General features: G+C 37.8%; 2 protein-coding genes and 1 long non-coding RNA gene across 4 annotated transcripts in view; 1 reads left to right on the top strand and 2 right to left on the bottom strand.

Moving 5' to 3' along the window:
• Positions 1-311: 311 nt before the first annotated feature.
• LOC127953285 (uncharacterized) lies at positions 312-3982 on the bottom strand. The gene is made up of 3 exons (XR_008153133.1): positions 3880-3982; positions 3752-3804; positions 312-557 (listed from the first exon to the last, which is right to left on the bottom strand). It is a non-coding gene; the product is annotated as an uncharacterized LOC127953285 (long non-coding RNA).
• A 747-nt stretch (positions 3983-4729) lies between these two features.
• ttyh2l (tweety homolog 2, like) overlaps positions 4730-26558 on the bottom strand; it is a 40923-nt gene continuing 19094 nt past the window's right edge. The window contains exons 5-15 of one of the 2 annotated variants that reach the window (XM_052552324.1): positions 26130-26225; positions 14324-14396; positions 11531-11600; positions 10699-10754; positions 10024-10116; positions 9845-9937; positions 8787-8929; positions 8525-8701; positions 8336-8414; positions 6865-6889; positions 4730-5846 (exon numbers count right to left, since the gene is read on the bottom strand). In XM_052552324.1, coding sequence (XP_052408284.1) covers positions 5806-5846; positions 6865-6889; positions 8336-8414; positions 8525-8701; positions 8787-8929; positions 9845-9937; positions 10024-10116; positions 10699-10754; positions 11531-11600; positions 14324-14396; positions 26130-26225 — 946 coding nt within the window. In that variant the 3' untranslated portion in view covers positions 4730-5805. The remainder of the gene's footprint in view (positions 5847-6864; positions 6890-8335; positions 8415-8524; positions 8702-8786; positions 8930-9844; positions 9938-10023; positions 10117-10698; positions 10755-11530; positions 11601-14323; positions 14397-26129; positions 26226-26558) is intronic. The other variant, XM_052552323.1, reaches the window with a different exon arrangement.
• LOC127953280 (zinc finger BED domain-containing protein 4-like) lies at positions 15429-18126 on the top strand. The gene is made up of 4 exons (XM_052552316.1): positions 15429-15675; positions 16056-17018; positions 17121-17312; positions 17438-18126. Exons 1-4 carry the CDS (start codon positions 15438-15440, stop codon positions 17824-17826), a joined length of 1782 nt encoding a protein of 593 aa, XP_052408276.1. The 5' UTR covers positions 15429-15437; the 3' UTR covers positions 17827-18126.

Below are 26558 nucleotides of genomic sequence, written 5' to 3'. Positions count from 1 at the left end.
AACATTAATAATAATAATAATAATAATAATAATAATATGTGTTTCTTGGCCATCAGATTAGCCTATTAGAATAATTTCTGAAGGATCATGTGACACTGAAAACTTGGGTAATGTTACTGAAAATCCAGCTTTGTCATCACATAAATAAATTACATTTGAAATTATTCTCAAAAATAAATTCTAATAACATTTCACAATATATATATACATGTATATTTTTTTACTATATGTTTGATCAAATAAATGCTGTTTAAGAGTATAGGTACGCATTAGAGACTTCTATACCAATAAATCGAAACTATGTATAGCAAACGATAGTAGTATAGTAGTGTGTATCATTTAATACCATTAAATATAAAATAGGTAAAAATTGATAGCCTGAATGCACTGTAAGTCGCTCTGGATAAAAGCATCTGCTAAATGCATTAATTTAATTTAAATAAAACCAAATCATATCATCTAAGCCCACCATGTGCTCCAGGTTGACTATCTGGATGTCGGTCTTGTCCAGCAGCTGATCTTGGTTGCGTTTCTTTTTGAGCAGCAGAAGAGCTGGTCTGTGAAATGCATGAATCACATGTGTTAATGAATCTGTTAAACCGAAAGCACTTTTTCCATCCACGATGCAGATGGCACCACGTCAGCACAATAAAGGCACTGTGCACTGCATGATGGCTGACTCTGGGTGACGGCTATCATGAATGTTAGCATTGCATAATGAGTGCACTTGCATCGGTGTGATCTGAAATGTCTTGCTCCTTTTTGCCATCCTTCAGAGGCTGTTTGGCCAGATGTCTCTCTTTCTCCAGCTGTAATGCGATTTTCTTCTGATATTGTTTCAGTTTATCTCTCTGCTGCTTCAGCTGCTGTGATCCAGTGACAGGAAGCAATGCAGAAACATGACAGTTCACTTATGGAAACACTCCTTATTCATAAAAGCGTCAGTTCTTGACTAAGATGAACAAACAGCTGTCAGAACATGATATCACAGTCCAGACATGGATCTCCTGAAACCCTGTTCCTGTGTTCTGATAAGTAAGACACCAGACTCCGCTCAAAGAGACAGAATAGTCTATTCTGTGTGAATTGAACACCCCCCATTGTGCAACAATATTCGAAGACCTAAGATGCTTCTACAGATTTTTTTCTGTCATTCTGACAATGTTAACTTTTCTTATAAACAGAAATGGAGTACAAACATATTAAATTAACCACAGCTCATTTTGTGATTCCAGAACGGTTCTTCAGTCAAAACAATAGTTATTAAACAGGGGATTTCATCTCGATTTTGTATGTTTAAGTGTTTTTATTGAATTAAGAGTTAAATTACTATTACAGTAAATACTTTGTTTACTGTTGTTTGTATATATATGAACAATTGTTTTGTGTTTTGTTTAATCTTGATTTCGATTTTTTTTTTTTACATTGTAATTTAATTAGAGTAACTTACCATTACTGCAAATTATGTATTTATTTACTGCATTTTAATTTAATGTAGAGTTAAACTACATCCATATTAGGATAATCAGGCATTTAATTAGGCTACTAAATTAGTTAATCACTAATTCCTAATTATGAATTCGATCCCCAGGTAAACTTGTTGGGGCCTGTTTAAAGGGACACTGAGTAGGAATTACTCCCATCTAGTGGTGAAATTGTATTTTGCATTCAAACTAATTTTGCTCTCCAGCGCCTCGCTTTTTCAAATGCGCATTGCATCTACGGTAGGCGATATGTACCAAAAAGCTTTGACAGGATGTATTCTAATAGCACTTCGTCGAGTTTTCCTTCAGGTGAACAGGTGTGTTATTTCAAACAAACTGCAACATGACAACTAACAAACGAATGTTACAGTATGAATTACTGACTGTGGAAAACATGAAATATTGTAATTAGTAGTTATGTCTAATTTATTCGTTATATTTTCTGAATTATATGCATTGTTAGATATAAAAAAAATATTATAATATAGACTGTAACACTGACTTACCTGTCGAGAAGAAAACTGGCCACTTCAGCGTCTCTTTTGAAATCTTTATCCAGCATTAGCTCTTTCCACCTAGAAAAAGCTTCCCCGACATTAACTCTTGTTTTCTGTAATCTACGGTCACGTTTCCTTTTACGTTCTATTTTTGACTGTTTTGGCGACGATGTTTTCTTCTCCTGTGGCGCGGCATATGTATGGTCCATAATAAGAATGCAATCCAGACTTTTAAACTTGCCGGTGCAGTTTCAAGCGCCTCTCACTGCTCTGCACCTGCGTTTCTGGCTCTGACCGAAAACGCGCTGTGGAAACGCGTTGGCTTAGTACTTTTTGTCCCTCTCTGCTATTATAGTTTTGCAAGATGGCGGAACTACATGGAAGCCTCCGTCGACCTACCAGTCCCATGTATATAAAGATAATAAATTCTTCATTTACAAGGATTAGTTTAAACATTGGCATAGGTATTTGTACACCATTGAGGGCATATTTATGAATAAAAATATTGATTTTAGATAATAAAATACCTAAAAAGTTACTTATTGTCCCTTTAAGAACCATTGGTCAAGCAGCGGTTTCAATTCCAGTCCTCATGACCCCCAGCTCTGTATATTTTGCACGTCTCTCTGTTAACACGCCTGATTCAGATAATCAGCTCATTAGAAGTGAGCTCTGTGGATGAACTGTGTACCCATTGACAAACACAGTGTTCATTGCTCCCTATTCCCTGAGCAGGAGAAATCTGTAGAAGTTTACCTCACTGCAGAACATTCATTCACGGATTTGCGTCTTCATACATGGACAAGTGAGACATCATATACCATTCACGTCTCTCACACTTCAATGCACTTTAAATGGAACGTATACAGTATGTTTGCTTCGAACTGGAATCATGGTGGAATATCCTGTGATGTCCACTTCTCAGGGCACTTTCGTTCGAATAGAACAAACATCTGAAGCCATAAGAGAAACAAACTAAACGTGCAGAGCAGGGGGAGCAAGGATGGAATTGAGAACCGCTGGTCTATAGAATAATAATAGTTATATAGAATAATAATAGTTCATATTGTATACTATTATAAAAAAATAATAATGTACATTGTATATTAAATATACATTTATCATGCTTTTACTGTTTTTTTATGAAATACAATATATACTAATATAATTTTATCCTATAGACTGTGTTCTTCTGTTGTATTCTATGATAAACTTGATATACTGTTGTTTTTTCAATAAACATATGGGTTCTCTTTTTCATTACTTTTCTTTTTTATGCTATTATTATTATTATTATTATAGTTTACGGCACACAAACACACACACACACACACACACACACACATATGTAGTATTGTCCTTGTAAGGTATGTCTGTTTCCTTTCTGCCCTGTCATTCAAAAATAATTTAATTGTACTAGTCCTATGACTATAAATCTCTTGGATCTTGATAAACTGTTCTCTATAACATAGTACAGCACACACGGAGTCTGTTCTCTAAGTGGTCCGTTGTACCCAGTTCTATATCTGTTCTACTGTTCCGTTTTCTTCTCAGTTCTGTTGTATTCTACTGTCGTGTGGTGTGTAAAGTAGGACAGCTGATCTAATCTGTTCGTCAGTATGGCTGAATTGATTTCAGACGCAGTATGTTCTATATTCATACACGTGTAATGACACAAACCCAACAACACACGTGTGTGTGTGTGTGTGTGTGTGTGAGAGAGAGAGAGAGAGAGAGAGTGATGCGCCTTGATTGATTGAGTCTTCTTACCAACATCGGCCTGTCCTGATCTGTCTGTCACTCGACTGGTGACTCGTCCCTGTCTGCCGAAAACATTTCCCATTGTGAATAAACCACATTTCCACCTTACTGCTAATATCACATCTCATATGACATACCAGCTGTTCTTTACTTTATGACACAGAGAAACGATGTGTTCCACTATGTCAAGATTAGAGCGGAGGATGGAGTGTTTTCTTCAGCGTCTGTAGATGAAGCTGATGCAGTGAGAATGCAGTGATGTCGTCACTGTTTGCCGCCGCCTGGCGTTCTTTATGTGCACGTGTCTATAAAACATTACCTGCTTCCAAAAAAACTGACATCATCTTCACACAAACAGAACACATGAAAAACAGCAAACGACCAGCTGTACGATGTCTGTTAAAGATCGCTTGATCTGAATATTTAGTTTTAGCAATTCCAGTTGCTTAAAAATATAATAGTACATCTCTCTTTGATAAGTTGGATGATTTGATGTATCATGGCATGTGTCATAGTTAAATTTTTATTCATATTTATTTTAAATTATTATTTGTCCATAAATTATTATTAAATTTTTAGTTGTCCATATCTGCATTAGCAATAGAGCTGCTCCCTTTGGAGCCCAACACTAATTATTGATTTATCAATTCAATTATTATTATTATTTAACACTTTTGACCTCTACAAAATATAATTTGGTTAAAAGAATGTTTTTTTATTCTTCTTCACACCAAACATGTTCACACAGCAAGAACTGAAATTAGAAATGTCTGTTTTAGCCATTGGATAAAAAAAGAGTTGATATCTCACAATGAAATTGCCTTCTGAAGTCTGAGAATTGCAAGATATGAATGCAGAATTGTGAGAAAAGTCTGATTTGCAATATAAAAAGTTGCAATTAGTGTTTACTTAAAAAACAACTTTTTTGAATTCCACAATAGAAGCAGCCTTCCATTACGGCACAAATTAAGAATAATAAAACGTAACTTTCAGTAAAAATTATTTATTGAATCAAATGTCACAAAAAACTTATTACATTAACAATAATGATAATAAAAAAAAAACAGCACTTTTGAAATGTTATGACAAATAAAGACGATAATAATGGTAGAATTCAACATGTATAATCTGATCTGATTTGATTCTTTTTCATTCACTGGGATAATAAACAGCTGCCAGTCTGAACAGCTGCATCGTGAACCTCAATAACAATCATTTCTTTAAAAATGGCCAGGTCTATGCAGTACGTCAGTGGAAACACACAAAAGCGCTTAAACTAGAAAAATAGGCTTTGTCAGCTTTGATCTAGTTTGAATAAACAGACAAAGATACTTTAAGAAGTTTGAACCAAACAAACAACTAATTCGTCTGAGTTTCCCAAATGGTTCATCCCCGGATCTACCATTGCAGAATATGATTCATATTTATCTTTGTTTTATTTGTTTGTTCATAATGAATAGCAGACATATTTGTCTACAGATATTTATATTTAAAGAGAGGCACCAACAAAACACCTTGTTCCTCATGCAAAACATGTTCATCACAGCAGACCATCACAGAAGCCCGTTCAATTGATCATTTCATCATCATTTTGGTGTCTATTTAACCAGTACAAAAGTCAGTGTATATTAATTAAAGGCTCATAATCAAGCTCAAGGCCTTTGTGTGGTAAAATGAAACCATTATTTTTACTTTAGCCATTAATCACCATTTATATGCCCGAAGCTGAAGTGCTAATCAAAACCTGAATCTCGAACACCAGGCTGATCCAGTCTGCTGCTATCACAGAAAACGATTTATTAATGATCTGGCGAGCCCCTGAGGAGAGTAAGTGAATATTTTTACATGATCAGAGCCCACCCATAAACCTCTGAGGTATCCTGTGCCTCTCTAGATGAGACTCGGATAGCATGCTGTCTTTGAGAAGTCCCTTTGATGCATTAAATATTTGTACTTTAACATCCACAGGTGTCCTCCTTTGAGATGAGACGAGAGACCTCTTGAGGATGAGGAACCAGGAGAGCTAAATCTGGAAGTCTGTGCCGAAGTGTCTGATTTGGGCCTCAGTCATAGACAGGTAGGTGGTCTTCATGCTGGGCGAGTACTGCGGTTGTTAAAGAAAGGATGAAGAAACAGCTGTTAAAGATGTTTGTTATTAGATACGAGCATGTGTGAAAAACAGTCAAAAGACCCTCAAGCCCCGTTCACAAACACATACAGAAATCTGCACCGAGAAAAAACACAGTTGATGTTTTGATGTGAAATATGGTGGAGCGATAATTTTTAATGAGGTGTGGGCGTGGCCATTGCCTTTATGCAAATGAGGAACGATACAATCACTACCAGTGTAACACCTAAACTTTCTGTCAGACACTTTACAAGTTTCTCAACTTTACAAATTAATATATATATATATATATTAATTTGTAAAGTTGAGAAATATATATATATATATATATATATATATATATATATATATATATATATATATATATATATATATATATATATACATATACACACACACAGTCAAAAGTTTAGTATCAGTAAGATTTTTGTTTTTAAAAAAGTATCTTATGTTTATCAAGGCTGCATTTATTTAATCATATATGCAGAAACAAATACAATAAATATGCAGAATATACTTTAACGTATAATTGATTTCTGTGATGCAAAGCTGAATTTTCAGCATCTACTCCAGTCTTCAGTGTCACATGACCCTTAGAAATTATTCTAATATGCTGATTTAATATCAATGTTGGAAACTTTATCATCAAATTCAATTAAATTATCTTTTATTTTATTTTTTTTACCTAAATTCACTGCTTTATGTGACAAGTTTCTTCCCATCTACTGGAAATAATAATAATAATAATAATAATATAATAATGTGTGGAAATCTCCAGAAATGAAATCACTGTATGTGTGAACAGGACTTCAAGTGAGGAAAAAGGTGATTTGGAAAACACTGATGAACACAACAGCTGGAAAACTGCTCAGTGCTCTTACATTTGAAAGGGATGTACAGAAGGTTTATGAAGTGGGTGATGATATCCCCAAAGGAAGGAAACGTGGACAAAGAGGACAAAGGCATGTTGAGGGGGGGACAGGGGCGCACTTACTGTTTCTAAATGTCTGAGGATATAACTTCACATGTGATAAAAGACAGGAAAAGAACTCAATTAGCTGTGAAATATCATTGTGTGAATACAGTCTTGACAGTTAAAAATGAAGCTGGGAATCGGTTCATTAGCCAGAAGACTGTCCTGTGATGGGTTTTACGCTCTCTGCAATGCTTCAACCAACACGACTCGCTAGATGATCCTCTCAATTATACCCTTTCACTTATGATTCATCTTACAGCTCACAATCTGCACAAACCTGATGGACAATTTAAATCAAGACAGGGCTGTTTTTAATTAATTTTCATTCATAATTTAGTATTAATAATTAATAGCAATTTCTCCTTTTTCCCTTTATAACTGAACGGACATATATAAATAAAAAGGAAACATCAGGGGGCAGTAATGCTCCATGTCTGTTTTCAGCTTCAGTTCTCATGCTCTCCAAAACCACAATCACACAAAGCAACCTTAGACACAGGTTCTTGATTTATGAAATCATACTGGGTCTAATATAACATTCACCATAATTAAGAATATACCTTCACCTTTCAAAGTTTTGGGGTTGGTAAGATTTGTTAAGGTTTTTTAAAGAATTCTCTTATGATCAGCAAGGCTGCATTTATTTGATGAAAAATCACATATAAACAGAAAATTGTGAAATATTATTACACTTTTAAAAATAATTTTACAATTTGCATATATTTTATAATGTAATTTATTCCTGTGATGAAAACTGTATTTTCAGCATCATTACTCCAGTCTTCAGTGTCACATGAAATAATTCTAACATGCTGATTTCCAGTTCAAGAAACTAAAGATTTTTTTATATATATATATATATATATATATAATATAGATAGATAGATAGATAGATAGATAGATGTATTTACTGTTCAATTTATTAGATTCTTGCTGAATACAGTGTTAATTTCTGCTTCTTACTGACCCAAAACTTTTGAAAACTGTAGTTGAGTGTACGTGGTAACTGAAAGAATAATTGGCCAAAAATGAAATATCTCTATGGTCTCCAGACCATTTCCAGACAGGTTTGTAAAAGAGCTAAAATTCGCAACTATCTAAATATATGACACACATCATAATTTATTACATTAGTAATAAGTATTGGATTGCAATTTTTACTTTGCTTTATTTTTGGTCAAGGAAGACACGGTATGGAGTTGAGAATTTTTTACCAGTTTAAACCAGTTTATACTTTTTTTTTGACCTACCTCTTCATACATTTTTAAGAGAATTTACTTACAAAATAAATCAATTAAATATTAATATTATATATTATGATTTATTATTGTATCAGCAGAGCCCTATTGTGGAATGGCATAATGGTTGGATATAAATCATTAAAATTTTTGAAGCACATTAACAGACCAATGGTTGGTTATATAGAAACAATCAAATATACAAAAATTGAATAAAACTGTCAGTAAATGGAAGATTGAAATTAAAATACCGATGGTGGTGGTGAACCGCTCCCAATCAACGGGACGTTTTCATAGCGCGGACTCCTTTCAAATAGCATGGACTGGTTCCTGCAGGATAGGAAGAAAGATAAGTGGGTCAAGCATGAGAGTAAACAACAGCTCTCTCACACACACACACACACACACACACACACACACACACACACACACACACTCACATGTACTCTGGTGTGCTGGACGTGGCTGGCAGAGGAGGATGCAGACTCGTCTGGCTGCCCATGCTGCTGCTGTAGCTACAGAAACTGTGAACTTGAGCTCGGCTGGGGTTATATGGCGTGATGCGTCTCGATGGGTTAAAGGGGTCTTCCTCATCGATATCATCATAATCCCTGTCCCTGAGGGCAACCAATCACACGTCAGACACTCAGATGGTCTCAGGTGCCATGCTCTACAATGACACGGCAGGAAGGTGGACGGTACCTGATTGTGATAAGGGTCCAGGCTCGTGGGACGGCACACAGCAGCGCACAAAAGGCACAGGCTGCCAGCAGAGAGAACAGGCACAGATACAGGAGCCCCTCCACACCGTCGTAGCAAACGCCCAGCAGAGCCTCCAGATAGTCCTGCAGGACCAGAGCGCTGATAGATCAACACAGGACCTAACCATGTTCCATCATTTATTATTATTCATTAGAGAGAAAAAAAAAAACCTGCTTCACTGTGAATTGAATTTAAGCGGTGCAACCGGCATGCAGAAAAATATAGACCTCTATAGCAAGGTCACTTTAAGCAAAATAATAATATGGTTTACCTTTTTGAAAATAATAATTACGATTGCATGCGTTAAAGGTGTTAAGGAAAATGGTGTTACTTTATACTCGATGGTTACACCACATGACATTTTTACAGACATTAAATTTAATATTTGGTTGGAAATGGTAAAAAAAAAAAAAGTTTTTCAAAACCACATCAAATCAACATAAATACAAACAGTAAAAATATTTGAAAAAGTTTTGTTCTCAAAATCTAAGTCAAGTGTTGCAACCAACATAAAAGCAGAGAAAGAAATCCCCTAAGGCCAAGGTCATTAGAAATCTCTTCAATAGATAATTCAACCTTTTTAATTAAAAAAAAACAAGGTTAATTCAGGCTATAAAATGTCATGTGGTAAAACTCCCCCACAGATATTATGCATGAATTAGAAATATGCTATTTGTATAATAAACAAATAAGTTAACAAAAAACTATTTATATATATATATAAAAAAAAGTGTGTAAGGGTGTAAAGAACTTTTTTTTGATGGTCACACTGCATGACATTTTTAGAGACGTTACATTTGAAATGTTGAAAATGGCATAAAAGTAATAAAAAAATAATCCTCCTGTTCTTTTTTCATGAACACTATTATTTGTCAATGCGGGCAGTTTTGGGTAAAAATAAATAAATAAATAAAATAAACTCTGGCAATAGATAGAAGTCTGACTATTTAACCCTGACAAACTGTTAAAATACACTTTGAAGTAGAAAGGTGACTCACTTTATGCAGACTACGGCAGTCCAGCAAGGCGGTCAGCTGGTGCAAACTGAACTCTGAAGAGTTCAAGATCCGCTGAATCCCTAGAAGATCTTTCTAAAATGATTCAAATTGGAAAATGGATGTTTGGATGCAAGGACGTACAGAATGTGAAGTAGAACCCACTTTGACCGTGCTCTCACCTCTGCGGTGGGAAACACAGCGACAGAAAACTGCAGCAAACCTTGCACCTGTATCTGCATGGTGGTCAGAGACCTCTGGAAGATGGTCAAAGACTGCAAAACAAAAAAACAAATGTGGGACCTAAAGCAGTCGATCCACTGAACTAAACAATTTCTACATAGACATGCTATAGGTTTTTCCTTATGTTAATGCAATGACTAGTAAAAGGTCATTAATCCATGCTGAGGATATGTATTTACATCTGGATTAACGGTTATTAAGGTTTTAAATTTGGTTAATGGTTCCATCTGTTTTATATACATCTGCTTTATGACATTCCCCCAGAACATTTACTTTTATAGATCCTCCAAAACAGCAGCTTAACCAGCAGAGAATACAGTCTAAATCAGTGGAAAAGCTTTCACAGGATTCCCACGGGCAATGCGAGAAAGCCAGACAAATCTAATTATCCCAAAACTACAGACAAAAGAGACCCCCTTTGATCAAAGTTTATTTTCATATCGCCTATTCATAATTTAATTAGCCACGGCGATTTTTTTTACAGAAACATTATAATGGCTTTAACATGGGTATTTGCCTCAATTAGGAGTCAAATGAATCTGTAAGCTCCGTTAATTGCTTGTGTCAGGAGTTCAGGGAGGAATTGAATGCTGACGTGCCGGGGAATCGTTTACCTGCTGGAACGGATTGGGAAGACTCTGGCTGCAGTATAGGTAATAGTGCACTATATCTGCAGGGGACACAGAAATAAAGTGAAGATTCAAATGTTTACAGTCTGTGCCATTAAATGAAACTGAACCATCAAGATGGGTCATTTGGAAACCATCATTAACCATTAGCACATTACTGTAAGAAATGTAATCACTCTTAGGCCTCAGTTTCAACTATGGATCCTCTGCAGTGAATGGGTGCCGTCAGAATGAGAGTCCAAACAGCTGATAAAAACATCACAATAATCCACAAGTAATCCAAATAGTTTAAAGTTAAAAGGCCTTAATAATGGATTTGTTTCTTACAAACAAACAGCTTTACAATGCACAAGATAATTTATGGATTGGAGTGGTGTGGATTACTTGTGGATTATTGTGTTGTTTTTATCAGCTGCTTGGACTCTCATTCTGACGGCACCCATTCACTGCAGAGGATCCATTGGTGAGCAAGTGACGTGATGCTAAATTTCACTAATCTGTTCCGAACTTGTCTACATCTTTGACGACCTGAGAGTGAGTATATTTTACAAGTAAAGGTTTTAATTTTTGGGTTAACTATTCCCTTAACATGTGACCACCCACATATCAGCTGTTCAGTAGTAAGCCACCAATCACAATCGAGATCATTTAAAGGTAAGGTAGCAAAAACTGTTTAATTCTAAATGTCAGATAATTTTGAAAATGATTGTTTGAAACTACATGATAAACAATGACTACAGGATATGCTTTTGAACAGCGGTTTTAAAAACATCAGGTTCATACAAAGAGCACAGTCATATGGAGCAATATTACTTACCTGCACTTAAGGAGTCTTTGGTTTGATTGACAATGAACTTGTCAGGGGAGACACAAAAGTCACTGGTGCCCTAGGACAGACCAAATAACAAGCTCATTGGTACAATTCTGCAAAACTGGTTTTAAACAAGAGAAAGAAACTGAAAGGCCACATAATCTTTGGTGGATGCTGTTGCAGTGTTCACACATATTGGATTGTGGGTGTTTGCATCAAAATGTGACAGGGTTTCGAAGACCTTTGCTGAAAGTCAGGACCATACAAGGTGATCAAACAAGCTAATCCTATTGAAGAGATCTGTGGATGGCCTGTCTTAACCCCTTACTGGTCAACATTATTATTGGGCATCAGCGGCAAGAACAGACTGTGAAGCATTACCTCAGATATCCAAAAACTTTCTTGAGGGAAAGTGTCACAAAGACTTTTTCTAATTAAAGTTGTTGATCACTGATAATCTTCTCTCTATGACATTATTACCAATCATTTCCTAGTTAGGTAAGGTTAGGACAATGGTGGTTTGTTGGACCAGAAAGTGGAGTGGTTCACATGGGGTCCCAATGGTAAATTCTCTCGGAAATAAATAAAAAAGGTGTGAGTGTCACACGTTTGTTTCAAGGCTTGTTTCCACTCTCTCTTATTATCAGTAACAGGAGGGAATCGATGTAGTCAGGCACTGCTGGAGTAATCCACTTTACTGCCGGGCCTGACCTCTGCTCTGACCCCTCACTGAGCAGTCTTAAGTTCTGTTCCCCACAGACATCCTGACTGAAGCTTCGCCTCTTACTCTAATCACTGTCATGCTCACCGTTTGCCTCTTAATGTGTAGCTCCTAAAAGACTAGAGCTAAATCAAGTAAGCCAATTCACTGATACTTGAATTCATTTCTTAATTGAAATTAGAGATTATTTAGAGAGTAAAGATTCTAACTCTAGTTAGAATGACAAAATAAACAGATTTGTCAACTTTTAAAAGAAAGGATAAAAATAATTTCATGTATTTTGTTGAGTTTCTTCAGTGTTGAGTTTGATAGGATGCATGGAAAAGCTAGTCTAATTAATATATGGAAAGATTGATTCAGGTAATTTAGTTGATTCATAAAATAAGGATTCAGGAATTAAGCAACTATCTTTATTAGTAAGTCACTAAGGCTACGTTCACACTGCAGGCTGAAATGACCCAATTCCAATTTTTTGCCCCTATGCGACCTTTATCTGATCTTTTCATGACAGACACAGATCCGATCTTTTCAAATGTGACCCAGGCCACTTGGGTATGTGGTCCTGAATCCGATACGTATCCGATCTTTTGAAATGCAACCTCTGTCTGAACGGCCAGGCCACATGTATCTGACCCGTACATCATTGATACGCTTCAAACGTCATAATTCTGCATTGAAGTAGGCGGGAACGAGAAGAGCCACTCACATCAGTATCCCACCACTCCTGGCTGCGACCCCACACCCACACGTTTCTCTGTACCGACGTTGCTTACACGGCTCCACAAAACGCCATGGCCAAAAACCTTGCTCTCCTCCTTCTTTTTAATTTCAAATTACAAAGATTGTAATTGTGCTGGCTCCGTTGGGAAAAAAACTTTAATATTGCAAAAAGAGCTCCGCTGTTGACTACACTGTTGTTGACATCCATGTTTAACGTTAGCTACTTCCGCAAACAACGAGTGACGTTGTTCACCGTTGAGTACTCTTCTGCGCATGCGGGTCACTTGTGGGTCATTTCACATTCACGTTCACGTTTAAAAAAATCAGAATTGAGTATTAAGCCCTGCAGTGTGAACGTAGCCTAAATGATTCCCATTGATTTGTTTAAACTCACAAGTTTGTTCAAAATCATAATGTCATTTTGTAACTTTTTTTTGGTTGATGTTGATTTAAAAATGTAAGTTACTCGATATCGATGTCTTGTTTATTGGACTGTATACGGGCAATATCACTCAATCATTATATTAGTCAAAATATTAGTGAAGCTTATAGATATATAAAAAAAAAAAATCATGATTTGATTATGCCTAAACACAGATTTACTATAATTAATATATTATATCCACTATATATATTTATCATATTACATTTTAGTTTTATAACAACATATGTTTCTTGTCTAAATGCAAGTCGCATTTACTATTTCTTTCACAGCATTTGTTAGCTATAAACATGTTTAAGCAAGGTTGCGGATTCATAGTTGAAGATTTGGACTGCTAATGAAAAGTGGCATGTTTGATGTCAGGTAAGTGCATCACAGGAAGAGTAAAGTACATGAGATTCCCCTTCAATAACCCAGTGACATCATGAACAAGGCACTTAGCTCCAGGTGTACGGCACTACACACCTAATTACTGTATTACAAGTCAAGACTACATAAAAGGCATCTTCAGAATGTTAAATACAGTTTGCTATCTTTATTATGCATGCAGCCTGAGAGATGCAGAGATGAAGAGCGAGGCGAGACCTTAGATAAATTGGCCTGTTAAGTGATAGAGAGAATGGATGTTTACATCCGTTGAGCCAGTGGACTGTCTAATTTAAATGACCAGAGCTTTATAATCAGCTTTTCAAACTGGCATGCACCACGAGATGCAGAAACGCAGTCACTGAACCCTGATAATCTCCTAAGAGTTTAGCACAGCTCACGCAACCTCTACCCTTACAAACATTCACTTTAAAAAAAAAAAAAAAAAAAAAATCTAGGACAGTGTTAGTGAATGAAGTAACTCATAGTCACTGGACCCTGATCAAAGGGGGTTTAAAGTACGCACTCATGTGAAAACACAGTAACTTACCACAGCTGTTGCTGTGCCCGCTCCTAATGATGCCCAACTCATGATCAGGGTCAGTACACCACACACCATAATACTGAAATGAGAGAGAGAGAGGACATAACAGTGAGATGTGAGGTTAAACTTGAAATTAAACATTACCTTGCAAAAGTTTGGGTTACTAAAATCTTATTTGAAAGAAGTCTCTAATGCTCACCAGTCTGTCATAAAAACAGTCCGTCATAACAACTCTTGGAGTGATTAGCATGGTAATGTACAAGACAAGGTTAATGTGTTTGGTCTTGGTGGAATATATCTGACATGCTGCTATGGTAGAGCAAGTACTGAGACTACATCCACAACATGCATCTGTGAGCATGTACGAAATACTGCTGCTCCACATATAACATGAACAACTCTCATATATTATACATGAATCACCTCATAGCAGATCCCTACAGGTGGAGCTGGGGAAGGTGGAGGTAGGGATGGCTGACGCGAAACTAACGTTTCGACACAGTGTCGAGATCCCGAAGCGTAGATGTTTCGAAACACTGCTCCGAACTGTGATTCAAAACACCCATGTCACGTGACTATGGCTAAACGAAGCTTCTGCGCGTTTCATAAGTGTCTCGACCGACAGGTGGCACGCTTGCCGAGTCTGCGTTTGATTGACAGGGGCGGGAACAAACCACACAATCGCACATCTGTCTCAACTGCCACAAAGTTTAAAAGAGGAGTTAATGCACCTTCACCTCGTGGGTTTTTGTGAGAGGAGAAAGATTTTGAGATAGCGTTTACGATTTATTGACATTTATAGTGCGATTTAGTTAGTTATATTTAGGTTACATTTAAGTTAAATATATTTACTGATAAACTAAAGACAGTGACAGATAGTTAGGATAGATATAGTGACACATTTATATAGGCTAAGTTAGATATTGACAGATAGCACAGTAGTTAGAGATATAGAATTTAGATAGATTCATATATATATAGATAGATAGATTCATAGATATATAAATTTATATATAGATTCATATATTAATATATATATATATATATAGAGAGAGAGAGAGATTCATATATATATATACTTTCATAAATATATAGATTCATATTAATAGAATAGATAGAAATGGAGGCTCCACAGAAGAGATGCCGTAAATCTGTGGTGTGGGAGCATTTCCATTTGGAAACCCCAAATAAAGTGAGATGTATGTATTGTGATAGGCAGCTAGCCTACTTCAACAATACATCATCCATGATGCGCCATTTGAGGAGCACTCATCCTGCCATTTTGCAGTGTGCAGAGGATGGTAACATTCCCCCTGTACCTAGGCCTGCTACTGACACTGCTGGGCCATCTAAACAAGGTATACATTGTTTGATATAATATGTACTTCATGTAACACTGTTTAGAAAGTCCATAGTTTTAAATAGACTTAGGCTTGTGTCCACCAGCCTTACAACGTAACGTCAATCTTTTCCAAAACTCCCAATCATGTTGAAAACAGCTTCACTCTGAATATGTAAATGTAACATCTCACAAACTTAGTCACTGTATTACATAGATATTTTTATAGGCTTGAAGACAACATTTTGGTTTTCCTAATTGTTGTAATTTTATTTTGTATTTGATCTGTCTTTGCACACTGAGCATAAACTTTTCCAAACTTGAAAAAGCTTTTATTTTTTTTGAAATTTAGTTTTGTGAAAGTACTTTTAATCTTTTATCTTTATTTTCTTTTAAAAGGCAGACAGAGGGAATTGGATGAGGCTCTTGTAGACATGGTGGTAAAGGATTTGCAGCCCTTCACTATCGTGGAGGATGAGGGTTTCATGGCTTTTGTGAACAAACTTGATCCAAGCTATGTCCTCCCATCCCGGAAGGCACTTAAAACGATGGTAACCGAAAGGTACAACATTTCTAAGGAGAAGACAATGGAGGACCTAAAAAAGGCAGATTTTGTTAGCCTTACAGCTGACATGTGGTCCTCCATTAATATGGACGGATACCTTGGTGTTACTTGCCACTACATAACACCAGAGGCAAAGCTGGCAACTGTTGTACTGGGTGTAAGGAGGTTTTACCAAACACACACAGCCCAGCATCTCATGGAGGCTAAAGCTTTGCTAATGGCCGAGTGGGGAATAACCACCAAAGTTCAGTGTATGGTGACTGATAATGCATCCAACATGATCTTAAGTGCCCAGCTACTGAACCTTCGGCATGTCCCATGTTTTGCCCACAATTTAAATTTAATTGTAAAAAAGGCCCTAGATCAAACCCCACTCATCAATGAAATACGACAGAAAGCCAGAAAGATAGTGGGGTTATTTAGATCCAGCTGCAAAGCAAAGGACAAGCTTGTGGAGATGCAGGGCTTGATGGGCAGACCAGCTCTGAAACTGATGCAGGAGGTGGACACAAGATGGAACAGCACTTACGACATGTTGCAGCGCTTGTATGAGCAACGAGAGCCAGTGGGTGCAGTGCTATCAAATTTAAACAGTGATACTGCTCCGCTGACAAGTTTTGAGTATAACATTATACAAGAATCATTGTCACTACTGCAGCCTTTCAAACTCGCAACGACAGAGTTGTCAGAGGAACAGAGAGTGTCTGCTTCAAAGCTCATACCACTTTACAGGATGTTGCAGCACAAGCTATCGCAGAAAAAAGGCCAATCAGCACAGGAATCAACTGCACAATTAGGTAGGTCACAATGACCATACTACTGTATGTAATGTATTGGCCACAACTGTCATATTATTTTTTATCAATATAACCAATATGGTTTGCTTGTGTTTTGAACAGGCACACACCTGCAAGAAGGTCTGCACTCAAGATGTGGTGGGTACGAGTCATTCAGAGCCTTGGCTCTGGCTACACTGCTGGACCCATGGTTCAAAAATGTGGGTTTTGGAAATCCTGCCAAAGCCCAGGAGGCTGAAAAGCAGATCACACTGGAGTGTGCTTCGCTGATGCGTTCAAACACAGCAACTCCTGGTAAGCAGTTTCACTCTTCATCTGACATTATGGAGTTATGTCATCTGAATAATTATGTGACTTATACTTCATATATGCTGTCAGTTTAGAGTTAGTAACTAATTGTTGTTTTTACTTTCATTCAGAGCCACAGTCAACATCAGGCCCATCATCATCATCATCAACAACAACATCAACAACAGAAACCCAGGACAGTTTATGGGAACTTTTTGATAGTCGTATACATGAAACCCAGGCGATACACAGTGCCACAGCAGATGCCACAGTAGAAGTTAAAAAGTACCTAAAAGATGCATTTTTGCCAAGAACCCATGATCCACTAAGTTACTGGAAAGAGAGAGCTGTGATTTTTCCTCATTTGTATGTCCTTGCTAAAAAATATCTATGCATGCCAGCAACAAGTGTCCCTTGTGAGAGGATTTTTTCTAAGGCTGGAGAAATTATCAGTAAAAAAAGAAGTAGGCTAAGCCCTTCCACAGCAGAGCAATTAATATTTTTGAATAAAAATCTTTAAAAAAAAAAAAAATTACACCATTGTGGATTTATTTGTTTTATTCATTTTTCATGACCAAAATAACCTAGTTATTATTATGATATAGGATTATATAGGATATTATTATAGGATTTTAAAATATCACCACATTAACGAAAACAAAATATTTTTATTTATTTTTAAATGGCTTGTTGTCAAAGTTGTTTCAGATAACATGGGCAATTGGCCACTAGGTGTCACCGTGGAGACGGGTGTCGGTAAAGTTTCGAAGCCTCGAAACAAATACGGCACTTTGCTTCAACTGTTTCAGTGTTTCATGAAGCCTCGATCTGCCCACCACTAGGTGGAGGGTTTCTAGAGTGTGCTGCAAACTGCTACCACAAACATTAGCCAAATATTTAAATGTTGCACAGTGAGTTCATTAGCTAACGATTCAGGAGAGAACCAATCGGCTGTGATGTGATCATGATGTCAATATGTAATACTAAGTCAGATATATTGGACTGCGCCATCTAGAGTTTCATGCCAGAACTTTGTATTTAAACTGTTGAATACTATTATAATAATTGTTACGTCCCACGTGGACTTGTGTTTCTCTTTGTCTTTGTGTGTGTGTTCATTACTTTCAGGTGGTGCTCATTGGTTGGTCGGCAGGTGTGTCGTTACTATCACACACGTCATAGAAGCTGGTGGACCAATCCGATGGCGCGCTGCCGGGTTTAAAAGGCCCATTCACAAGAAGCATGGAAGATTGTTCTTTTGCCAGATTTCAGCCAGCTCATGTGAATTGATCTGTTCCTCTGCTCCAAAGTCATGAACTGTTGTTAATGTTTGAGTTATGCCTAGTCTCTCTGATGTGAGTAATACTCCTTCGTGTTTGTTAACTCTGACGTTGTATTTGCTTGTACGTGTAACATAATCTGTTTAGCGCATTTAATGTGTTGCTACTGAGTTTATTCTGCCGATTGTGGAATGTACAGCGTGAACCAACGGTAGGCAGTTTGTTGGAATTGTTAGCTAGGCGGAGAGTGATCGCCACTGTTGTATTTATGTTTGTTAGTTAGAATAGTTTATCTAAGGCAGCGAATCCGCTGAAGATTTCGGGGTTTATTTCTACATTTGACTTTGCTAGTTAGTTTAGTGGTTGGGTAAACTAGCTATGGTATTTATGTTTTGATTGTTTAATTACTTTGGCGACACTCTTGTATTCTATTCTTTATTAATATTTTCACCTTTTATATTGTTTGTTTTGGTCCTGGTAACTGCATCTACTAAAGATTAAACGTCTTGTATTATTGAAGTCTGGTCTTTCTGGTTGTTTTTTTCTGCTTGCTTTCATAGCAACAGTAACTCACGCAAGTGTTGCGCAATCATCCCGTTTAACATCTTTGAACACGTAACATTTGGTGGTGGCAGCGGTGGGATATTCCTTTAATGGGATATTTTCTCTCTCTCTTGGGATGAGTTTTGTGAGTGCTGTTGCTGTGTGCAGGTGGAGCAACCATGAGCGAGGTATTGTTTGTATGAAAAGGGAGTGCAGGTTTTGGACCCTATAAAACCATTTATGAGGTTACTTTGGAGTTTGGTGTTTGTGGTGGTAAGTTTAATTAGAATGGCTGATTTTGATCTGGTTAGTTTTGCGAGTGCACCAACTGTTGAACAACTAGACAAGTGTAGGAAGGATGATTTATTGAGCATTGCTGATCATTTTCAAATTAAAGTTTCTAAACAGCAGCTTAAGCGTGAAATTAAAAACGTGGTAGTACAGGAGTTGAGGAATTTAGGTGTGTTGAAGCTGGCCGACGGATCTGAGATTCGTCCTCTGAGCTCTGAAGTTTGCCCCTCAAGTAAAGAGGATGAGAATGAGACTGGGGAGGCGGAGGGTGCCGAAGCCAAGGCAGTCTTGCCGCCCTTCGAACCTTTTTCTCCGACTCTGACTGGGTCTGGAGATGAGGCGCGCCTCCGAGTACGTTTGGCAAGAGCCCAACGGGAAGAGCGCGAGAGGGCAGAGGATCGTAGAGCTCAGTTCGATTTGCAACTTCAAGTCCGCCGTCTGGAAATAGAGGCGGACACACAAGTCAGGTTGCGTGAGTTGGAGTTAAGAGTAGCCCGAGACACACCGGTTCCCCGTCTGCCCTCTGTGTCATCTGATCAACCTGTGCAGCCGGCTGCTGTTGCGTCAGGTGCGAGTTCAAGTACATTTGACGTGAGTAAACACATTTCTCTTGTTCCACAATTCAGAGAGGCTGAAGTTGACTCATACTTTAATGTATTTGAGAGAGTTGCCTCCATGCTTCATTGGTCTAGGGATGTGTGGCCGTTGCTGCTCCAATGTAAGTTAACGGGAAAAGCTCAAGAAGTATGTGCTGCACTATCTTTGGAAGATAATTTAGACTATGATGTTATTAAAACCGCAATTTTGAGGGCTTATGAGCTCGTACCGGAGGCATACAGGCAGCGATTTAGGAATCATAGGAAAGTTTCAGATCAAACATTCGTTGAATTTGCACGAGAAAAGAGTATGCTGTTTGATAGGTGGTGCACATCGAATAAAGTGTCAGATTTTCATGCTTTACGTGAGTTGGTTTTGTTAGAGGAATTTAAAAATTGTACTCCTGAGCGTATTGTGGTATATCTTAATGAGCAAAAGGTGACATCATTGTCCCAGGCGTCTGTTTGTGCTGATGAGTTTGTGCTGACTCACAAGGGTGTTTTTACTCCTGCTCGCACTGAAAAGGTTTTGTCTGTTCCTGCTGTTTCGAAAGATCAATGGCGTTCGAAAAATATTCCAAAAGCTAAGGAAGGGAGGGAATGTTTTTACTGTCGTAAGTCGGGACACCTTATTGCTGACTGTTTGGTTTTAAAACGCAAGGAGCAGGGTGCCAGTACTAAAAGTGTCGCCTTTGTTAAGACTGTTGAGCGCACGGACTGTGAGAGTCGTGATGACTTGGGTGTTAGTTATCAGCCTTTCCTGATGGAAGGATTTGTGTCTGTTAGTGAACAACCTCTAGATCAAGTCAAGGTGACTATGTTGCGGGATACGGGGGCGATGCAGTCGTTTATAGTGGCTGATACATTACCATTCTCTGAGCTTACTTTTTGCGGAAGTCACGTGCTAGTACGTGGTCTCGAAATGAGTAATATGAAGGTTCCTTTGCATCAACTTTATTTGAAATCTGATTTGTTTTCAGGACTTGTGAAAGTTGAAGTGCGTGATAGTTTACCAGTGCATGGAGTGAACTTCATTCTTGGTAATGATATAGCAGGAGGTAAACTCCACTTTCATGGTACCTACGGTTGGAAACGATGTTCTGCTGGCAGAGATCGGTAAGCCCGATAACAAAGTCATTGTTTTGAAGCCAAATGATTTAGAATTACAAGTCACTAGTGAGAAAATTATCGCAGCTCAAAAGGATGATTTTTCTCTGCAAAAGTGTTTTTCCTCTGTCGTTTCTGTGGAGGCGGCACGGAAGAGGAGAAATGCTTACTATATGCAGAATGGGTTGCTGATGCGTTGGTGGTGTGTGGATGTTGGGGGTGATTCGGATTGGACTTCTGTGGTCCAAATCGTCATTCCTACGTGTTATAGACATTTAGTACTATCGCTGGCTCATGATCATGATTTGTCTGGGCATTTAGGTATTAAGAAAACGTACCATCGAATTCTGAGACACTTTTTTTGGCCCAAAATGAAGGCTGATGTGGCCAAATTTTGTAGAACATGTGTGACATGTCAATTTTCAGGTAAACCAAACCAGGTGATTCCGCGCGCACCGCTTGTTCCTATACCAGTGATGGGAGAGCCTTTTGAGCATGTTATTGTGGACTGTGTTGGCCCCCTACCTAAATCAAGATCTGGTAATCAATACTTGTTAACAATAATGTGTACAGCGACGCGTTTTCCCGAAGCGATACCACTGAGGAAAATTACGGCACCGGTGATTAGCAACGCGCTTGTAAAATTCTTTTCAATGTTTGGATTACCGAAGATTGTGCAGTCTGATCAAGGTACCAATTTTTTGTCAAAGATTTTTACACAAGTGTTAAAGACTTTGAACATTTCTCACAGAATTTCGAGTGCCTACCATCCAGAGAGCCAAGGAGCCTTGGAACAGTTTCATCAGACCATGAAAGCGATGTTACGCCGGTATTGTATGGATACGAGTAAAGACTGGGACGAGGGGATACCTTTAGTTTTGTTTGCTGCTAGAGAAGCGGTACAAGATAGTTTGGGATTTAGTCCTGCTGACCTTGTTTTCGGTCATACTGTGAGGGGTCCTTTAAAGATGCTTAAAGAAGATATTCTAGCTAGCCAGTCGAGTGCTACAACCACGGTGCTGGATTACGTGAGTAAATTTCGTGAGCGACTGCACAAGGCTTGTACAATGGCACGAGAATCATTACTAAAAGCTCAGGTGGCAATGAAGAACAAATTCGACCGTAAAACTGTTCAACGGCATTTTAAGGAGAGTGATCAGGTGCTTGTTTTATTGCCTGTAGTTGGCTCTGCTTTGTCGGCACGATTTTCAGGTCCGTATGAAGTGATTAGAAAAATGAGTGATACTGATTACGTGATTGGTACTCCAGATCGCCAAAAGAAATCACGCGTGTGTCATGTAAATATGCTGAAGGCATATCATGTTAGAGAGTCATCGCAAGATGTTCTGAAAGTTAATGAGTCGAGTACATTTTGTGCTGCTGCGCTTGCGTGCGAGACATTGGATTTCACTGCTATGCAGGACAAGGAGGATGATGGAGTTTTGGTACGACACACATATCAGCAGTGCGCCAGGTTGAAGAACTCTGAGGTGCTGGCTGATTTAGATTCTCATTTGTCTCATCTGTCCGAGTCTCATAGAAATGACGTGAAAAAAGTAATTCATGACTTTCCTTCGTTATTTAATGATGTTCCTTCTCGTACTACTATTCTGCAACATGACATTGACGTGGGTAATGCCGCCCCTATCAAGCAACATGCTTATAGAATGAATGTTTTTAAACGTTCTGTGATCAGATCTGAAGTTGAGTATTTGTGTGAAAATGGTCTAGCTAAGCAGAGTTTTAGCCCATGGAGTTCTCCGTGTTTGCTTGTGACTAAGAGTGATGGATCCGCTAGATTTTGCACGGATTATCGAAAGGTAAACGCAGTAACTGTTCCTGATTGTTTTCCCCTACCTCGTATGGAGGACTGTGTGGACAATCTGGGGTCCGCTAAATTTGTCAGTAAATTAGATTTACTGAAAGGTTACTGGCAGGTGCCTTTAACGTCACGTGCATCTGAAATTTCTGCTTTTGTGACCCAAGATGATTTCCTGCAATATTGCGTTATGGCGTTCGGCATGCGCAATGCCCCAGCCACATTTCAAAGGCTTATTAATATTGTGCTCGCGGGTGTCCGAAACTGTAGTGCGTATTTGGATGATCTTGTAATTTATTCACCTAATTGGTCCGCACATGTCTCAACGTTGAGAGAGGTATTTGACTGCCTGGATAAAGCTTCACTGACATTAAATTTGGCCAAATGTGAATTTGGTCAAGCTACAGTTACGTATTTGGGCAAAGAAGTGGGTCAAGGACAGGTAAGACCAATAGAGGCAAAAGTGACTGCAATTGCAGAGTTTCCAGTTCCTGCTACGCGTAAGGAACTTCATAGATTCCTTGGGATGGCCGGTTATTACCGGAGTTTCTGCAAGAATTTTTCTACTGTGGCCAATCCTCTGACGTCACTCCTTAGCCCTTCATGCACTTTTCTGTGGAACGATGAGTGTCAGAATGCCTTTGATAATGTCAAAGCTTTACTATGTAGCACACCAGTTTTATCAGCTCCTGATGTTGAACGAGCTTTCAAACTTGAAATCGACGCAAGTTCTGTTGGTGCGGGGGCAGTGCTGGTGCAAGAAGACGCTCAGGGTATTGACCATCCAGTATGTTACTTCTCACGTAAGTTCAATAAACATCAATTGAACTACTCTACGATTGAAAAGGAAACATTGGCCTTACTATTGGTGTTACAGTACTTTGATGTATATGTGAGTTCAACCATTTTGCCTGTAATCGTTTTCACGGATCACAATCCTCTAGTGTTTTTAGGTCGCATGTATAACCAGAATTAGAGGCTGATGCGTTGGTCTTTGATGGTACAAGGGTACAATTTAGTAATTGAACACAAGAAAGGTTAGGATAATATAATTGCGGACGCTTTATTCAGAGCTTAGGCTAATGTGCCCTTGTACATCTTGCAGGATGAAAAAAAAATTATTTTTCCTTTTTTTAGGGGGGAAGTGTTACGTCCCACGTGGACTTGTGTTTCTCTTTGTCTTTGTGTGTGTGTTCATTACTTTCAGGTGGTGCTCATTGGTTGGTCGGCAGGTGTGTCGTTACTATCACACACGTCATAGAAGCTGGTGGACCAATCCGATGGCGCGCTGCCGGGTTTAAAAGGCCCATTCACAAGAAGCATGGAAGATTGTTCTTTTGCCAGATTTCAGCCAGCTCATGTGAATTGATCTGTTCCTCTGCTCCAAAGTCATGAACTGTTGTTAATGTTTGAGTTATGCCTAGTCTCTCTGATGTGAGTAATACTCCTTCGTGTTTGTTAACTCTGACGTTGTATTTGCTTGTACGTGTAACATAATCTGTTTAGCGCATTTAATGTGTTGCTACTGAGTTTATTCTGCCGATTGTGGAATGTACAGCGTGAACCAACGGTAGGCAGTTTGTTGGAATTGTTAGCTAGGCGGAGAGTGATCGCCACTGTTGTATTTATGTTTGTTAGTTAGAATAGTTTATCTAAGGCGGCGAATCCGCTGAAGATTTCGGGGTTTATTTCTACATTTGACTTTGCTAGTTAGTTTAGTGGTTGGGTAAACTAGCTATGGTATTTATGTTTTGATTGTTTAATTACTTTGGCGACACTCTTGTATTCTATTCTTTATTAATATTTTCACCTTTTATATTGTTTGTTTTGGTCCTGGTAACTGCATCCACTAAAGATTAAACGTCTTGTATTATTGAAGTCTGGTCTTTCTGGTTGTTTTTTTCTGCTTGCTTTCATAGCAACAGTAACTCACGCAAGTGTTGCGCAATCATCCCGTTTAACATCTTTGAACACGTAACATAATATTAATAATAAAAAAAGAAAAATAAATGTATATATACCCCCCCCCCACACACACACATATATAGTGACCCCAAACCTAAAGTAGTATAATGCAGTTTTTCTTATAGGTATATGTAGTTAGACTCATATTTTAATGATTATAACCGATAAAAAACATTCATTGCCAATAGGATTGTGATAGAGCATTCTGTTTTAAATGAGTGCATATATGATATACATCTTTAAAGAAGAAATTGTACATCACAGAATTCTACTATAATACTACCAACCTATGCTCTTTTCTATTAAAACATTTATTATAAAAATGTTTTAATATCATCTAAATTAATATCAGCTATACTTCCACTTAGTATGTAAATCCAATGTTAATTACAAATAGCTGCTCTGATAGATTCAGTAGGTAATTCATTAAGTAAATAATTGCTTACTGAATCATTCAAAACAAACCTTTTGACCGATTCATTGAAATAACTTTCTCATAAGTATAATTTGTTGGAGAAATTAACCATTCTGTTTACACTTTAGTAGGAAGCACATAAATGCGGATGTAAAACAGTGAGAAAGTGATCAAAGACATGAGCATGTGAGTGATCACATGAGCAAATGGGAAGTCAAAAGGAGACAGAGATGAATGGGGTAAACGGCTCCCTGGTGGCCATGGAAAATGGAGCCAAGGTTTCCTCAAACATCTTTCTCGTCTAAGGATGGTCTTAAAAGCACCAATAAAGCGGATTGGAAGCACATAATAATTAGTTAATGATGAGCACATGCTTGCCTGGGCAAAGAGATCAATAAGCATTAGTGGGGTAAGTGGGGAAGGACCTAAAGGAGCTTGCAATAAGGCTAACGGGGAGAGAGACAGAGGATTGAGATGAGAGGAAATGCAGGGCTTGCTGGCGACTGGCTAACCACAGCACTCCATGCACTCAGAGTCATTACACAGAGGTCTGTTTATGTCAGAGGCTGCATTATTTTACAGAGCATTTAAGCTGTCAGGAATAAACAACTTCACAACACTATACAAACAATTAACAATGGGAAAGGATTATATGTAAGATGAAATACAGGTAAAATTAAAAGTATATATTGCCTCCTTCCTCCATGTTAACTTCTTTATGATTACGAAAATTGGGTTAAATTTCCCTTCTGTGAAGGGAATGCCCAAAGCCAGAGGTCTAACCATAGATATTTAGAGCACACTTACACTGTGAGCATCCATCGAGACTGCTTTGCCAATCCCAGACATGCTATGAGACAGATGACTAGGTCCAAAATCAGAAGAAGCAGGTATGTTAACCATCTGAAATAAAGCAAACAAAAGATGAAAGCAGAAATAAGTGTTCAGATAACATAAAAAGGCACATATATATTTTATTTTGTATTTCTACTATAGTATTCTTATTTATTAGCTTATTGTATAGTTTTGTACTGTAATTACTAAATAGAGGATGTTGATCTAATCTAGTCTAAAGAATACGATAAAAAATAATACTCTTAATCAAAATAGATTAACGTCAACTGTAGGAACGTTATGTTCAATAATATAAAAACAAACAAACAACTTATGTCTGCTTTTCTAAGCAAATAATGTTATGCTATTATTTGCACAGAATTTGATTAATTAAACTTTGTC

The sequence above is a fragment of the Carassius gibelio genome, chromosome B3 (assembly GCF_023724105.1).
Source record: "Carassius gibelio isolate Cgi1373 ecotype wild population from Czech Republic chromosome B3, carGib1.2-hapl.c, whole genome shotgun sequence".
Taxonomy (NCBI): Eukaryota; Metazoa; Chordata; class Actinopteri; order Cypriniformes; family Cyprinidae; genus Carassius; species Carassius gibelio.
This window is presented reverse-complemented; position numbering and strand designations above follow the sequence as displayed.

Bases quoted from the DNA above. Each gene is read 5' to 3' on its own strand.
- LOC127953280 (XM_052552316.1), top strand. From the start codon at position 15,438: ATGGAGGCTCCACAGAAGAGATGCCGTAAATCTGTGGTGTGGGAGCAT. The intron at 17,019-17,120 runs GTAGGTCACAAT...TGTTTTGAACAG, and splicing joins GGAATCAACTGCACAATTAG to GCACACACCTGCAAGAAGGT. The intron at 17,313-17,437 runs GTAAGCAGTTTC...ACTTTCATTCAG, and splicing joins TTCAAACACAGCAACTCCTG to AGCCACAGTCAACATCAGGC.